Source organism: Panthera uncia, chromosome B1 (assembly GCF_023721935.1).
Source record: "Panthera uncia isolate 11264 chromosome B1, Puncia_PCG_1.0, whole genome shotgun sequence".
NCBI lineage: Eukaryota > Metazoa > Chordata > Mammalia > Carnivora > Felidae > Panthera > Panthera uncia.
In genome coordinates this window covers 91,999,880-92,017,261 of record NC_064811.1, presented here as the reverse complement: position 1 = coordinate 92,017,261, position 17,382 = coordinate 91,999,880, and the positions used below count along the sequence as shown (strand labels likewise).

At 40.0% G+C, this 17,382-nt stretch overlaps 1 protein-coding gene across 1 annotated transcript in view; it reads right to left on the bottom strand.

The window, feature by feature from the left end:
- The window catches only part of FAM241A (family with sequence similarity 241 member A), a 46,403-nt gene extending 37,238 nt beyond the window's left edge, over positions 1 to 9,165 (bottom strand). The window contains exon 1 of the mRNA XM_049631046.1: positions 8,824 to 9,165. Coding sequence (XP_049487003.1) covers positions 8,824 to 8,979 — 156 coding nt within the window. The 5' untranslated portion in view covers positions 8,980 to 9,165. The remainder of the gene's footprint in view (positions 1 to 8,823) is intronic.
- Positions 9,166 to 17,382: the final 8,217 nt, after the last annotated feature.

Genomic DNA, 17,382 nt, shown 5'->3' with positions numbered 1-17,382 from the left:
TTGAAGGCTGCTACAGCAAGATAAGATTGCAATTCCAGAGAAGGCAGAAAAGGAAGATAGTGTCCTAAGGCTTAAAGAAGGTGGGAATAAAGATAAAGAGTTTCTACTTAGGCCTCTCAGGACAAGGTTAATGTCATAGAACTTCTAGTTTTTCCCTTTATTCTTGCTTTACCACTTCTATTGAATAGGAAATTGAGAATAACTTGAATAGAGGAAGGTGGATACTCTTTTTCCCAGGAAGGACCAATGAGTCACAATAGGAAAAAAAAAAAAGTCAACTGAAGAGCTATACCAAAAGCAATGTAATTTAGGTTGGTGGGTTATTTATTTTTAGAGAAATTAAACAGTTAATTTATTCGATTTTTAGATTAGTAACTCTTAATACTTTATTCAATATCTAAGTAATATTTATTATGTAAACCTGAATATTATATATACTAAAAATATAGTTTTATGATGTGGTTTGGTGAGAGGAATAAGAAGGGAACCAGAGAAAAATGAGAGGAAAGGTGGGGATAAAATAGAGAGCTAATATTCACTGAGGGTCTATTACATGCTAGGTATTTTGTAAACAAAATGTTACCAAATCCTCATAAGAACTTCAAGAAGTGGGTGGCATTATATCTGTTACAATGAGGAAATTGTCTCTGAGGGACTAAGGGATGATAAGGCTAGTAAAATAGTAAAGTCAGAATTCACAGTTAGAACTGTCCTACTCCACAACCTTTTTCATTGTTCCATAACGCTGAGCTTCTACAGAGGAGAGGAGGTAGTAGAGAGATGTACAGAGAAAAAGAGAAAGTGGCTGAGATGGCTAGAGATGTATAAGAGACAATAGGAGAATGAGACGCTCAATATGGACAGACAGAAAGGAGATGAGTGGTAGGAAAGGGTCAGAGAAAGGATGTGAAAAAGAGAGAGCAAAATGGAGAAAGTTGTTTAAGAGAAGTTGTTGGAAAAAGAGATAAGAGAAATAATCAGGGGCCACCTGTTTGGCATGCAGGCTTCAATATTTGGAATATCTCTTAGCAGAGTAATTATTCTTGACAACTGAAACTACTATAACCCTAATACAGTTTAAGAGGGGTTTCTCACCTTTGGCACTGTTGACGTTTGGGTCACATAATGTTTTGTTGTAAGCGGCTGTTCTGTGCATTATAGGATGTTTAGCAGCATCCCTGGACTATTTCAATCAGAAATACTAGTAGCCCTCTAGTCTTAACAATGAAAAATGTCTACAGACATTGCCAAATGTCCTCTACAAGCAAAACTGCTCCAGTTAAAACCTACTGATTTAGAGGTTTCACTCTGAATAATGATAAAAAATGAACAAAAGATGCCTACCATATGCAAAATTATTCCCTGAGTTACTCTAGTGACTGGATGTCCTTGGAAACAAGATAAGTTTATGGCTGAATTCACTAAACTCATAAACACTTACTATAGTTCTTGCTTGAAAACTGCTTTTAAAAGTGTGAAAGGGAACAGCTCTTGCTACTCAAAGCATGATCCCTTCACCAATGATGTCAGCATCATCTGGGGGCTTATTAGGAAGCACGTCAGGCCTCACCCCAGATTTACTCTATCAGAACCTGTATTTTCATGAGAGGCATAGCTATGTCCATGGCTTTTCTTGATGGTGATTCCTGACTCGTGGCCCTGTCAATCTTGGGAGAACATCATTCAGTTTCTTCAATCCTTCTCCCCAGCGTCACCCCCACCCAGTTGACCGAACCACTTTCTAGGACACACCATTCAGTGAGACGTGGTGGTGAACTCTGGCTCTAAATATTCATGACTGAGGGATTCTTGCACAACACAAAGTTAGGGTGGGCCACGGGGGTGCAGCCACTCTGTAGCTGATCTGCTGCCTCACCGAGTGCCTCCCCCAAAGCTGCACTGGGGTCCATAATTGCTTTCCTTTTCCCCAGATGCTCCTCCAGCTTCTCCAACTCCTCGCCCAGATGTGTGAGTTTAGTCACTTGAGAAAAGGCCCTAGCTCTAGCAGGTCACCCACATTGGCAAGGTTGGACACAGTGAAAGCCAAGGTTCCAGTTTTCCTGGAGTTTCAGTGCACGCTTATGGGTCCAGACTGCTCCCGCTTCTCCCCATTATTTATACCCATCTTTTCTTCCTTACTGCCTGTCCAGTGGACTTCAAGCTCATATTCAGACATGATTCAAAAGACTTACAGACTGCTTAACCAGTTCCCACAATTGCTTAAGACCAAATTCCTCTGTTAAATAAATAAGACACATATAAATAAATAATTTAAAGTGTGAAAAGAAGTAGGTATGAACAAATATCTAGTTTGAACTCCACAGTGTAAGGGAGAGGAGCAGATTTATCAGAGACTGTTCTCCCACTGTGTGGGAAGCCTCTTTGCATATAAGAAAAAACACTGGCTTGAGAATTGGAGACCTGGGTACTGGTCTTCTCCAGTACTAGTTAGTTGTGGGACCTATTACAAATGACTGGTTTGGGGGACAACCGTTGTCTTCTCACACCTCACCAAGAGTTCAAATATACCCTTCTAGGAAATAGTTAAATAACTTTCTTACATATATCTATTACTGCTACTCTGTTGAAGGGCAAATATGGTGAATACTATAGACCGACTTGCTTATCCTCTATTCCCTTGCCACTCAAAGTGTGGCACGTGGACATAGCATCAGCATCACTTGGGTGCTTGTTAGACATGGATAATCTTAGGCCTCACCCAGAGCAAAGAAATCACAATCTGCATTCAACAAGAGATGATCTGAATACACATTAAAACTGAGGAGCGACTTCCTCCTAGGGTGACTTTCTAAATGCAGAGGCTAGAAAAATTGAAAACAACATTTCTTAGATTTCTTTTCAGTGTGGGTTCCAGTTGAAAATTAGGTCCCAAAGCTAACATTTACATGGTTATTATGTGCTAAGGACTGCTTTAAGCACTTTCCACACATTATTAACTCATGTAATCCTCCCAACAATCCTATAAGATTGATACAACTATTATTCCTTTTATACAGATGAAGAAACTGAAGCCTGGAGAGGATAATTAACTTGCCCAAAGCTATAGTTAGTAAGTGGCAAAGTTAGGATTCAAACCCAGGTATTCTGGGTCTAGAATCTGTCCTGTTGGCCATAGTTTTAATAGATCAAAGAGAAAGCATAAGGCTTCTTTCTGCTGAAGTTTTTTTTTTTTGTTTTTTTTTTTTTTTTTTTTAACAGATAGTCCTGTAGCACAAACTCTGGCAAGTACTTAAGTGCTTTTATAAAGATTTCTTCATTTATTCACCTACATATCTATGAACCAGTATTGATCTGAAAGTTCTAGGCATCACAAAGGCAAGAAATCGAAATGAAACATTACTATTTGAAAGGAAGCAAAATCAACCTTATCTATAGACTGGATGATTATATACCTAGAAGATGCAAAATAATGAAGTCTAAGAGATACTAGTATTTATTAGCATTAGAATTAATAAAATAATTTAGGGAAGTAGCTAATTAAAAACTAAATATATATAACCAGTAGCTAGAAACCAGCAGCAAAAGAATGATTTGTGGGAAAAAAATCCCATTCACAATACCAACAAAAATATAAGTTTAATATAGATTTTAGTATTTATAACTACTATATAGGATTATAAAGCCCGGGAGAAATTGGAATATTCAATGACTGGGAGAAAAAACAGATTAGCTCCATACCTCACAGAACACATAAAGTTATTCTAAACAGAATAAGCACATAGAAATAGAAAAATAAAATCATTGATACACACATACACACATGAAAATATTGGTGGATATTTAACTGATTGTAGGATTAGAAAGAATGTTCTAAACAGATATAGACGTGTATATATTATGTGTGTGTGTGTGTGTGTGTATGTGTGATTGGTGTGTATGAAATTACCAAAATAAATTCCTTTAGCTAATAAAAATTTAAAGCATTTCGAAATCAAAAAAATCATAAACAAAATTATAAAGTAAATTGTAAACAGAGAAAATATTTTTCATCAATGTGAAATAAGAGATTAATACCTTATAATAGTGTCAAAAAAGTTCAAAGAACATGATTAAAAAGAAATAAAACTGCTCAATAAATATATGAAAGGTTTAGTAAATCTCTCTAGCAAGATCTTACAACATAAGATAATTTTGGCCTACTGACTTGGCAAAGATTAATCCATAAATTATACCATTCATTACAGGCATGGATGGTTTCCAATCAGTGCTCTCACACACCAATACTGGAAGTGTACATTGGTGTGACCTTTCTTGAATGCAACCTTTTAGAATGTTACAAGAAGCTTCAAAGAGTTTGACTCATTGACCTACTTCTTCCATTTCTAGGAATCTATTGCACGTTAGAATGTTGAAGATTTACAAGCAAAGATTTTCATTGCAGCATTTTTATAGAAGAAAGTTTAAAACAACTTAAAAGCACAGCAGTAGAGAAGTGGACTCTTAGACAGCCCTAAAAATAGTTTTTACAAATAATTTTTGATAACATGGGAAAATTACACAGCGTGCTAAATTGTTGAAACAAGAAAGCAAATTCAATTACACTAAAACATGCTAAAAAATATATGTGTGTATATATACGAGTATGGTAATATGTGAGAGAAAAAGAGAGATAAATGTACTAATACCAAATGTTTGAGATATATTTTTTTTAGTGTTTGATATTTTTTAACAAAATGTTACTCGGACTGGGATGTTAAATGTTTTTGTCTTCTTCCTTAGATTTTTTTTTATATTCCTACATTTCCCAGAGTACATTACTTTCACAATCATAAAGAAAGATCTTAGAGCTAAAGATAATGTTTCTAAAGTCAGTTGGAGGATAATGGGATCTCTGTGCTCTAGGAGGTAAGCAGGGCCATCTTAGGTTATTCGGGTTGTGAACTGCCACATCTGAAAGCAGATGCTATTCACGCTGTAAGCATCTAATAAAAGGACTGGAGATGTTTAGCCTTTCAGCTATGCAGCAGATCAGAGACTCTCTTATAAAAAGCCACCTGACGTTCACAGTCATTAACATACTTGAATCATCTTTCATGCACAAAATGAACACACGTGGGATAGTTACACCATGTCCCTTTAACCCCTTGGGCATTTTGCCTCTCTCCCTTGCTTATCTCTTAGATGCCTGACTCCTACTTCAAGCTTGACACAGTTGCTTCATCTAAGGGACTCCTTTTATTCTTTCCAGTGGAGGCCTCCTTTGTCAATCATCCTACCTGGAGAGACTCAGGCCAGAAGGACAGAGGAAACTTAGTTTCCTCTCAGGTAAAGCGGCATTTAAGGACAAATAGTAAAAAAAAAAAAAAAAAAAAAAAAAAAAAAATGCTGTGACAATATCTTAGTTATTAGGAAAATATCTATATTAATACCAGTATTTCAGTATTACATGTAATAATGCCAAGATATAGATAACATTCTGAGCTGGTATCACAGGATGAGCCAAAGATAGGATTTGTATGGTCAAAGCTGCTACAAGAGCCTTCCAACTGAGGGAAGGGCATGAGCCTTTCAGCCAGAAGTGGAAAGAAAAATCAGTGAAGGAAAGGATGCATGTGGAGGAACCTTTAGCCTGGGGAATAGCTAATGGAAGAAATCTGCTTCATCAAATTATCAAGTAAGGGCGAAACTCTGTGAGGAAAACAGAGACAGGAAGGAATTTCATACAAAAAAATTAGGGACTGAAAAAACTCACTGAAAGAGCTGAAAGAGCAAAAGTCAGGCGCCTTCTGGAGGTAGGTATTGTGTTCAAGAGCACACACACCACCACGGCCTTGATCCAGATAGAAAGGCACCTCCATGGTGACTGCTGCCGCCACAGCCACTGATGCTGCCAATTGTCTGTCCCTCAACAGCCATAAGACTAGGACTGTGGAACACCAAGTGAGTGTGCTAAGCAGAAAAGACACCAGGAAGGTGGCCTCTGCCTCATTTCCAGCTAATTAGTTTTGGTTTTGTTTCTGTTCATATCATTGTTTCTGTGGAAAAATTCATCTTCAATTCCAAAATACTAGTTCACAAACAAAATTTTCAAAAAATTCTGTTTGTAATTTGGAGTCCATGTGCCCTGAAAATAGCAAACACATACCATCCCTTAAAGAAAAACTAAATGAAACAACTTCTTAGGATATGTTTTATAGTCACAGAAATCATTTATCTCTCCCTCAAGTTTTTTTTTTTTTTAAGTTTATTTATTTTTGAGAGAAAGAGAGACAAAACGTGAGCAGGGGAGGGGCAGAGAGAGAGGGAGACACAGAATCTGAATCAGGCTCCAGACTCTGAGCTGTCAGCACAGAGCCCGATGTGGGGCTCGAACTCATGGACCACAAGATCATGACCTGAGCCGAAATCAAGAGTCAGATGCTTAACAGATTGAGCCACCAGGTGCCCCATCCCTCAGGTATTTTTATATTGGTGGTTACCATCATTGAAAGGGAATGCATAAAAATTTAAATTTCATTGGCAGGACTTGAGAAAAAAAAAGAAAAGAAAACAAGCTTGGCAATCATATTATCAATAAATGATTTATCACAAAAGCTTGCTTCTTACACCAATGGGTTGTGTTGCCCCAATTTTTCATTCATTTTTGGTGTCTTGATAAGAAATTGTTTTTTTTGGTGCTGAAATAGGGGTAAGTGCATATCTCAAGTGTAATTTTCAATTACTAGGTATGTAGGCTTAGAGTACATAAATATATCATCTAATAAAATATAATATTTCCAGGGGCACCTGGGTGGCTCAGTCAGTTAAGCATTCAACTTCGGCTCAGGTCATGATCTCACAGTTCGTGGGTTCAAACCCCATGTAGGGCTCTTGTGCTGACAGCTCAGAGCCTCGAGTCTGCTTCGGATTCTTTGTCTCCTGCTCTGTCTCTTCCCTGCTCACACTCTGTCTCTCTCACTCTCTCAAAAATAAATAAACATTAAAAATGATAGTAATATTTTCAAACATTTCAAAGGAGTACAGGAAAGCAAATTACCATGACAGGCAATGACAGAAGCAGGTATGCAAAGTGGTAAGATACATGTTTTCTAGGCTACATGTTTCATTTTTTTTTTTTTGTTTGTTTCATCCTTTTTCTTTGTACCATAAGCAATTTTGGTAAGACCAGAGATACTGATGACGTGAAATCCACAGAAGTGTAAATGAAGTAATGTTTGACACGCTCCCTTGTAATCATTTGAAAATTTACTTCGAGAACCTCAGTCAAATGTACCTGCCTTAGCACCACCACCAATGGAGTTCCTGTTGCTGTTTTCTTCACTTTTCCAGATGAACTAAAGCAAGAGGAAACCAAACCCGTTAGCTACTGAGTCATGGTACAGTTAGAGGGGGGCACTAGGAAGGGAATCAGGAAGATCTCCTAGCGACCAATTATTTGCTTCAGTCACCATGCCATCTCTTATATTGCCATTAGGATGAAAACTGCACTTCCACATGGTGAGCAAGACTAACGCCAAGGCATATTTTGTATGTGCCACACATTGGTACTTCTGTTTTCTTTATTTTTAAATGTTTTCAGTGTTTATTTATTTTTGAGAGAGACAGAGCGTGAGTGGGGCAGGGGCAGAGAGAGAGGGAGACACAGAAGCTGAAGCAGTCTCCAGGCTCTGAGCTGTCAGCACAGAGCCCACGCGGGGCTCAAACTCACAGACTGTGAGATTGTGACCTGAGCCGAAGTCCCACGCTTAACTGACTGAGCCACCCAGGCGCCCCGGTATTTCTGTTTTCTAAATGCAATGTTGAAATACTAGAAGTTATACTTTATCTATTAATGCATTTGGTGATGACACTGGAGTTTGTGAAATGTGACAAAAAGGACAGATGGAGAAGAATAACAAGAGGGGACAGGTATCAACGGATTGTCCCAACAGTAAATAGGCTGTAGTAAAGGCAAATAATCATCTGAATTCCTGCTCCTTAACGTGATTCCGCAGGTTGGCTTATCTCAGTTATTTTTGAAGGTCTAATTACTGTCTTTGCTGGTGAAAAGCTATCTTCCATATAATTCAGCTTCTTTGATTAAATTTCTTGCCTAATCTTGAAGACATCTGATATGCTGTAATGCCTATTATCATACTTCATTTAATGAGAACAAATTCAGAGAGTTTCAAAAATTACCCAACTTCTCCTTTCCCTTATGAAAGCTGGCCTCTTAGTACTTCTTTCCCTTTGGTACGAACTGAAAGCAGTTTTCTTGCTTTTTCACTTTTAGCATGAAGTTTAGATCTCATCTGTGCTCATGTGAAGAACCTGCTCTTGGAGACTCCCCGTCAAGATAGCTATTGTAATACTCGCTCCTACACATGCCGTGAGACACTGATTGCACATCTAGAGAAATACACCCACACCTTTCAGAGGCGCTAGGTGTGTGTTCAGAAATGCCAAGATGGAGGGCAGGAAGGGACCAGCTGTCCCCTACAGCACAGCACGGGGGTATGGACTTGAAGTTGAAAAAAAAAAGTGTTTACATGTAGGGCTTTGGGATTAGTGACCGTTATGGAGGGTACTTCCCCAGAGCCCTGGGCGCCAGCCTGAGCCTCCTCTGCCCGACAGCTGGGGAAGGGCCACGCTGACCCCGGCAGGCACGCGATCCCAGGGCACCGGCCACACCGCTGGCGCACGACCCCGCTGTCCGGCCCCGAGCGCGCCGTCTAACCTCTCCTCGGGGAAGCTCTCCCGAACGCCGCGGCCACCAGCGCCCCGCGCCGAGCAGAGCACAGGCGCCGCCCGCCCGCCCACTTCCCTCCGCCGCCGGGTGGGGCTCGGGAAACCGGCCGGGCCGCGCCGCCCCTCCCCACTCACCTGCTCACGCTCCGCCAGCGGCCGCTGCCCGCGCCGCCGCGGGCTCGCCCCGGGCTCCCTCTCCGTCCCCGCCGCCGGCCGCTCCGCCAGTGCGTCCCCGTTCTCGTCGCGTTCCCCGCCGCTGCCGCTGCCAAGCAGCTCCCCGGCCGAGCACATCCCGTAGCCAACTCCCGCCGCCGGGACGGCCGCCGGAGGGGCCAAGCGTGAAACGCCAGGCAGCGGCCGTCAGACGAGGGCCGCCCTGAGATCGGCCGCGCGGCCACAGACAGGAGCCTCCCGAGCGCGCCCCGCCGGCCAGGGTGCCAGAAGTACCAGCCCAGCCCGGCCTCTCCTGTCACCGGCTCGCCCCGCCCCGGCCCCGGCCCCGGGGGCGGAGCGCACCCGGGGGAGGGGCCACGACGGGGGGCGGAGCCAACAGGGGCGCGCGCGCGCGCGCGCGTGCGACCTAAGACGGGATGTGTGCGTGTTGGCGCGCGTTTGTAGGACTGTGTGTGTGTGTGTGTGTGTGTGTGTGTGTGTGTGTGTGTGTGTGTGAGAGAGAGAGACTATGTACATTAGCAGACTATGTATGTGTGTGAGATTGTGTAAGATGAGAGTCTGTGTGTGTATGAGATTGTGTGTGTGAGACTGTTAGAGGGTGTGAGAGTGATTATGTACTACATAACAGAGAAATTGGAAGAGATTGTGTGTGACAGGGTGTGTATGTGTGTGTGAAAGTGTTAGGAAAGGAGTGTGTGAGAGAGAAAGTGTGTGTATGTAAGAGACTGCGAAGGAGAGAGCACGTGTGCGTTGGGGTGTGTGTGTAACACACAGTCACGCTCCAGTGGGGTACCTCTGTTCTTGCCTGGCCCTGGGGCTGTGCCTGGCTGTGCTGCTGCATGCCTGTCCCGAGTAGCGGTGCATCCTGTGCAAGTAATACACACTTCTCTGTCTCTTTTGTTCCTTTTGGCTTGCGTCTTGTGTCTCTCTGAGGGTCGGCGTCTTTGTCTCTGTTAAGCGTTTCTCTGGTGTGTGTTGGTTGTTGGGAGTCTTGGGAGCATTTGGTAGTGTATCTGCCTTTGTGTATATTTCTAGAAATGGGCAAGAATATGTCTGTCTCTTTTAGTGGATGGTAAGGGGGATACAACTAATTTATAAATCTTTTCCTTACTACCTGTGATATTGTGATTTATAATAAATATACAGTTGACCCTGGAAGGACGCAGGGGTTAGGGACACTGACCTGCACAAAAATTCATGTATAACTTTTGACTCCTCCAAAACTTAATTACTAATAGCCTCGTGTTGACTGGAAGCCAACGCAAATAGTTGATTAGCATATTTTGTACATTATACATATTATATGCTGTATCCTTACAATAAAGTACACTAGAGAAAAGAATATGTTACTAAGAAAATCATAGGGAAGAGCAAATACCTGATAGTACCATAAAGAATCCACAGATAAGTAGACCTGCACAGTTCAAACCTGTGTCATTCAAGGGTCAACCCTGTATTTGGTTTTCATCCCAATCTGGTCACAAAGCTCCTAAAACCTTGGAATTTCCTAAGTGGGGGTGTCTTTTGTTATGCTAATGAGAAAACTTTTGGAAAGCCCCTAGTTAAGTGTGGGTGGGGGGCTAGTTGCCAGGATAATAGACCTGGTAATTAGAGGCTTAGAACTTTTAGTCCCACCCCCTGAACTGGAGGAGGGTAGAGAGGTGTTGGAAGTTGAATCGATCAATTATGGTCAATGATTTAATCTATCACGTCTAGATAGAAGCCTCCATGGAAGCCCAAAAGGACAGAGGTTCCAAGAGGTTGTGAGCTTGTACAGGTTTCGATTTGCAAGGTGAGTGGTTCGCACAGAGAACATGGAAGCTCAGTGCCCTTTCTGATACATCTTGCCCTATGTACCTCTACATCTGGCTGTCCATCTGTGTCCTTTATAGTACCCTTTACATTATCCTTTATAATAAGCTAGTAAAAGTTTGTCTGTGTTCTGTGAACTGTTCCAGCAAATTAACCGAAGCGAGGATGGGGTCATGGAAACCTCCAGTTTGGAGCCAGCTGGTCAGAAGCGCAGGTAACAACCTGGACTTGCAGTTGGCATCAAAAGGAGGGCAGTCAGTGGCACTGAGCTCTTAAGGTGTGAGCTCTGTGATCTTATCTTCAGGTAGATAGTGTCAGAACTGAGTTAATTGCTTGGTGGTGTTAGAAAACACATATTAAACTACCTTACCCATTTTGTTGAAGGGAAATCGATGAGCATTTAAAAACAAACTTTATATCTTTTATCTGTTCTCTGAGAAAATGATAGACTATTGTATAGATAAAATATCAGGCTATTTGTCAATGGAAAATGAATATGCCTATGTATGGAGAAGAATAAGAGTTATTTGGGATCTTCTATTAAAATGTCTTCAGGCCCAGAGAGGGAATTAAAATAGAAACTTAAAAGGCTTAAAAACTTACTTCCTGTTTTTGGGGATCAGGACTATAGAAACTAGAAAATATGCCTTTGGATATCACAAATTACAAAGAAAATGAATTTGGTTTATTTCTTTTCTTAAAAGCCTTTAAAAACCCAGAAGAAAGTATTTAATATTATATATATAATCAGAAACAAATGTCACCATGGGAAGCCAAAAACATTCCTGATGGGCCTCATTGCTTTTCTCTAATGACAACATTTTCATTCTTGAAATTTTGCTTTGGCTTTTAGTAGTGTTTTTTAAAGAAAGTGGCCTTATGTATTTTTTATGAAAAGCTTTATGATTATATACAGGGGCACAGAGAGCATCAACCTTTTATTGCCAACTCTTTGGAGCTTAAAGCACATGTTGAGGTTCTCCCTGTTTCTGTTTGTGTCTGATAATGTGATAAGTCAAGCAGCTATGCACTTTTCAGTCATGCTACAGAATGAACAGAAATTCCTTAAATGCATGAGGACTCAGAAGGCACTGCATATATATAGCAGAGCAGTAAAAAGAGTAATATAGAGCTTAGTTTTGTTCAACTTGAGGGTCAAGTCTGACACAAGTCCTTTAGTCTAGAATATACTATCTGGCCTTTCAGAGATTCAGGCTTCTTGGAGAATTATATTCAGTCATTTAACAAATATTTATTGAAAACCACTAGGCATTCGGCCCTAGATCGAGATCCCTACTCTTAAGAAGCTTCCATTTTATTCTCTTTCAAATTCTAGTCTGCTTATCTGGCAAAAGCCAAGAACTTCCACCAGAGGCTGGTCAGAATCTTCTCATTCTTGCCCATAACTGATGTTACAACGTTTTCTTAGTGTTGTCTACCTTTCATTTAGTGCGAGTTTCCCTTTGACCTGTGAATCTTCTGTTCATAGAGACTTCAGTCTTTCCTGGAGATTTAGGGAATCACCTCTTTAAAAAAAAGTCTTATAGTAGCATTTTGTGAAAAAGACATTATTTAGGTTATATCACATATAACACACTTTGATCTATGCTTTGATCATATTGGGGAGGGCTACTTTCACTGGGCTGCAAAATAAGGATAATATACATATAAAGCTATTATTGCCAGTTTCCCATGGCAAATATGTTTGCTATTACCTAGACAACTATGACATGTTGGTTTCAAATTGTGTGTACTTTAGTTGTGATTTTGTTATTGTATTTATCTTGTGTTTTCCTGGGAAATAATAAGTGGCAAGAAATTGATGCCTGTCTAAGGAGTAGCCTATGTAGTACAAATGTGTCTTGTGCAGTTGCTGTGGGAACAAGGACTTTTAATCTGTCACTTTCACACCTTTAATGTCTTATTTTTAATGTTCTTCCACTCTTTTTGGATGTCTTTCCAGAAAGGAAAATGAACAAATCAGAGTGATCTGCACTCATTCAGCAATATAATCTTAGAAAAACAAGTGCAGTTATTTGTGAAAACTTCATTTTTAATTTGTTTTTCACATTACTGTGATGTTAATTTATGTTTCCTGTGTTCTAATTTTTGCTTATTATATGATTTTTTATGTGCTTTTTTGTTTAGCAGAGCCTTCAGTAAGGGGAATTATTTTTGAGATGTTTGGAATCTTACCCAAAATCCCAGGCAAAAGTATGGTTTCTGGATTGATATATATGAATTCATTAAAAAAAATTTAATGTTTGTTTATTTTCGAGAGGGGACGGAGGGGGAGAGAGAGAGGGAGACACAGAATAAGAAGCAGCCTCCAGGCTCCGAGCTGTCAGCACAGAGCCTGACACGGGGCTCGAACCCAGGAACCATGAGATCGTGACCTGAGCTGAAGTCAGATGCTTAACTGACTGAACCACCCAGGTGCCCTGATATATGTGAATTTAAAGGAAAAGGAACTTATTTGAGAACGCTCACTGTCTTTAGCATTCTTTCAATTTCAGGAAGCTACATCGGAGAGATGTTGAAGCAATACTTGCTCAATGCTCTCTAGCATTCCCAGAGTCCACTGTGAGTCAGAGGAGGAGAAATTTGTCCTTCTTCTTGGAATTAATTTTTAAGCTTTCTGTTGTTAAAGAACAAAATTCAACCAAGTAGATTTTAAGGATCTTATTGGCTTTTTTCAGCGATTTATGAATTGAGCAGCATCCAGCATAGTAGTTAGAAAAGAGTTCCAAAGAATTATTCAATTCAAGAGAGTTCTATAGACCGAAGTGAGCAGGAGCAAGAAAGTTATACTGGGCATTTGCTGACTGGAGCAAAGGGAAGCTTGGAGCTGGGCTAGGTAACTTGTGTTGTGCAGACAAGTGCTGACTGGTTGATCTAGGCCTTCGTTTCCTGGGAGAGGCAAGCATAGAAATTTAGTTAAGGTTTGGTTTGCTAATGTGGGCCTTAGTATGAGTGGACTCCAACTAGGGTCTAATTTGGTTACCTTAACACTGTTTTATTCTCTTCTGATGTGACTTTGCATTTATATGCACTGCTGACTGAGTTCTTTCCCTACAGTAGGAATGGAGATTAAGAGTTGTGTTTTGTTTAAAAGAAAAAAAAATTGAGAAGGCTATCCTAATTCACTAGTAGAGGGGGGAAAAAGGAAATGTAAATAATTATACAGTACCACTTAATATATGTTAGCAATTTTTAAAATATTGAATTGAACCTAATATGGACAATGCCTTAGGGGAGCGATTAAACTCAGCTATTGCCAGTAGCACTGCAGACTGATAACATTTTTTTGGCAGTACATATTCAGCACCATAAAAATATCCATACCCTTTGGCCCACTAACCCCAGATCTAGGAAATAGTTCAAAAGGGGAAAAGGCTGTGTATATAAACAGGTTCACAGTAGAACTATAGTGAGGAGTTCAAAGAAGCCTAAATGCCCTGCAGTAGGAAAATGGCCGAGTAAATATGATACACCAACTCAATTGTATGTATAAGGTGTTAAAATGGTAACAATGAAGATTATTTATCAGCGTAGTAAACATATTTAATATAATGCTAAGAGAAAAAGTACAGCTTAATAGTAGCGGAGCCACTCAGTAAGCACCCCCTTGCTCGTGCATGCACTCTTGCTCTCAAAAATAAATGAGTAAACTTAAAAAAAAATAATCATTTTCAAAGATTTGTATCTGTTTTCTTTGTAAAAGGGGATGGCTGGCACCCAAAGTCTGGTTGATTCAACTTCATAGCTGAAAGTTTTATTACCTTTTGTTGAATAATTTAGTTCTTGAATGAGTTTGGATCTTTTATTCATGCTGTTCTCAATAATTTAGAATCTTAGAGTTGGAAGGAATCTAACCGGCAGTTTAGAGCAACCTCCCACCCAGGATAGGGATCCCTTCTATAGCATTCCTGACAGATGGTCACCCTCCTTCTGCTTGAAGGCTTCTAACTATGGGAAACTCATTACTTCATGATGCCACCTGTTCTGTTACTGGATATCTTTAATTGTTAGAAAGTTCTTTACATCTACTGAATTGAAACTGTATCCTTTTTTTCTCTGAGTATTGGTCCTTATTCTTTCATGAAGTACAAGAAAACAGGTTAGTCTTTCTTTTCCCTTCAAGAAAGTTTTTTGGGTGCTTTGACATTTTTTCTTTGTTTATTTATTGATTTTGAGAGACAGAGAGAGAGGAAGGGAGGAGCAGAGTTAAAGGGAGAGAGAGAATCCCAAGAAAGTTCCATGCTGCCAGAGTGGAGCCCAACGCAGGGCTCGATTCCATGAACCATGAGATCATGACCTGAGCTGAAATCAAGAATTGGACACTTAACTGACTGGACTGAGTCACCCAGGCACCCTGGGTGTTTTTTAAAAGGCAGTTTTTATCTTCTCTCAGCCTTTATTTTTTTCAACTTACTTATGGACAGATGTAATAGAATTTTTGGATTTTGCCATTTGTTATCTGTACCTACTTCTTGTGTTAACAGTATCCCAGCTTTTTTTATTGATCCAACTCTCTCCCACTCTCAGTCTGTGATTTCAGGGAATATGATTTCATTCCTGAGTCCAGGACCAGAGAATATGGCCTTTACTAAGTGCATCAAATGCATTTCACCCTCGTTACCCGCCTTGGCCACAGTGATTGGTTCAAGGGTGGACACATGACCAAGTCAGGCTGGTCAGGGTCAACAAAATTCAATTCTGGGACTTTTGTTTGTGTTATAAGGAAAGCAAAATTGTGTCTACAGGATTGGTGTGTGATGATGATATGAACTTGGAACCACAGGAGGACCACCTTACAAAGCCAAGTAACGAAGTGGACCTAGTGGAATACACGACTGACAGAGGAATAATTTTAGCCAGTTCCTCTAAAACTTAAGTTACCCGTGTGTGCCTTTTTCAGTTATGTTGGCCAATGAATCTGTCACCATAATGTTCTCCCCCACCCCTAGCCGCCACCCCTGCCAACCCCTTTTCTCATAAGCCATCTTGGGATGGCTTCATCACTTACTAAAGGAATTAGGATGATACAGGCTATAACTGAGATACAGAAGAAATGAGTAGTTTTGCTGCTGTTAGACTGAAGACATTTGGATAGTTCATTTAAAGTCTGGCATTGAATTCCATCATCAGTAAAATGAGCAGGTTGATGTAGAAAATTTTAAAAACCTCTTCCTGCTTTAAAATTGTATTATTTCCATATGACTTTGCCTGCCTCCAGATCTAGCCTGTATGTCTTGGCTGCTGTCCTTTGCATTTATTGCAGTTGGTTAAGTTGTTCTTATTAGAGAGGTTAATTCTCAAAAGCAAAAGGATAGAAGCAGTTTTCTTATCTGCAAATTCCTTTATCACTTCATTTAAATTACCAAAGGTTATTTTCTCCACCCTCCTCAAATTTTAAAAATGGTTTAATGGACATATAAATTGTTCTATTAGTATTCTAAGGCATCTATAATTTTAAGACCCATTACCCAGTGAAAATTAGGTCTATTACTCTTTTGTCTCCAATTTGTTATTTTGAAAGATTTCAAATCTTCAGAAACGTTGCAGGAATAGTACAATGAATACCAAAAGAGTTTTCTCCCATATTGGCCAGATGTTAATATTTTGTCCTACTTGCTTTCCTGTGTGTATTTTCCTGAGTAAGTCTGTTACTCTCAATGTATGTTTAAAATAGCATGTAAAGAAAACTAAGGACTTAAAAAAACAAAAGCAAACAAACAAACAAACAAACAAACAAACAACTAAGGACTTCTCAGAGGAGTGCTGCCCTTGCCTGGAAACATTTAGAAGGATCTGGAAAAGTGGAGGTGGTAGAGGCTACAAGCTAACAATTGAGAGTCTTGACTGCCTGAATTCCAATCCTGACTCCCTCTGATCCTCAGTTTTCATATTTGCAATATGTGGGTACTATTGGCACTTAAGTACAAAATCAAAACATTAATTAGTATTAATGTTATGTGAGTAGAACTAATAACATGAGGTGTATGTGATTTTTCATTGCATATGGGAAACCCATGGTTATTTCTGCTTTGAATACAGATGAGCTTGGACCTTGAGTTGGTTAGCTCAAAAGGGAATACAAAAACCTGAAACAGAAATTAAAAAGTATGTGTTTTTGGCTGGGCAAGAAATCAGACCCTATGCTGAACCAGCATCTGCCAATATGGTCCTAGTGGAAGTAAATCCACATAAGGGAAGAAGATGGGTTTCATCTCATGTGCCAGTTATTCTTGGTGACACCCTGGTACACAGTATAAGATGGCATTTGAGTACTTTTTTGGGAAGGAATGACTGCCATGGCAAGGGAAATGTGAGCTATGGCACAAGTGCCATCTATTTGCCATCTTTGATTTAGGTATGAAAGACAAAGAAGGCAAGTTTCAGGAATAGGGAGTGACTTTGACAACTGGCAAATAAATGCTACTAAGACTGAGGGGAGAGGAAAAATTAGTAGATTTAAATGAAGTAGTCTATCAAGCCTGTTAGTAAACCAATAATACATGTATATTTCTATCCTAGCAATTACCACATTATAGTAACTCCTTTGTTTATGTGTTACTTTCTCTAATTGAGAAAAGTCTCTATATGTTTCCAGAGAGAAGATCCACTGTTATCCTTTGTGCTTTACCAAGTGCCACGTATGTAGTAGGTACATAATCAGTGTTTGAGCTTATTCATCTATATCTA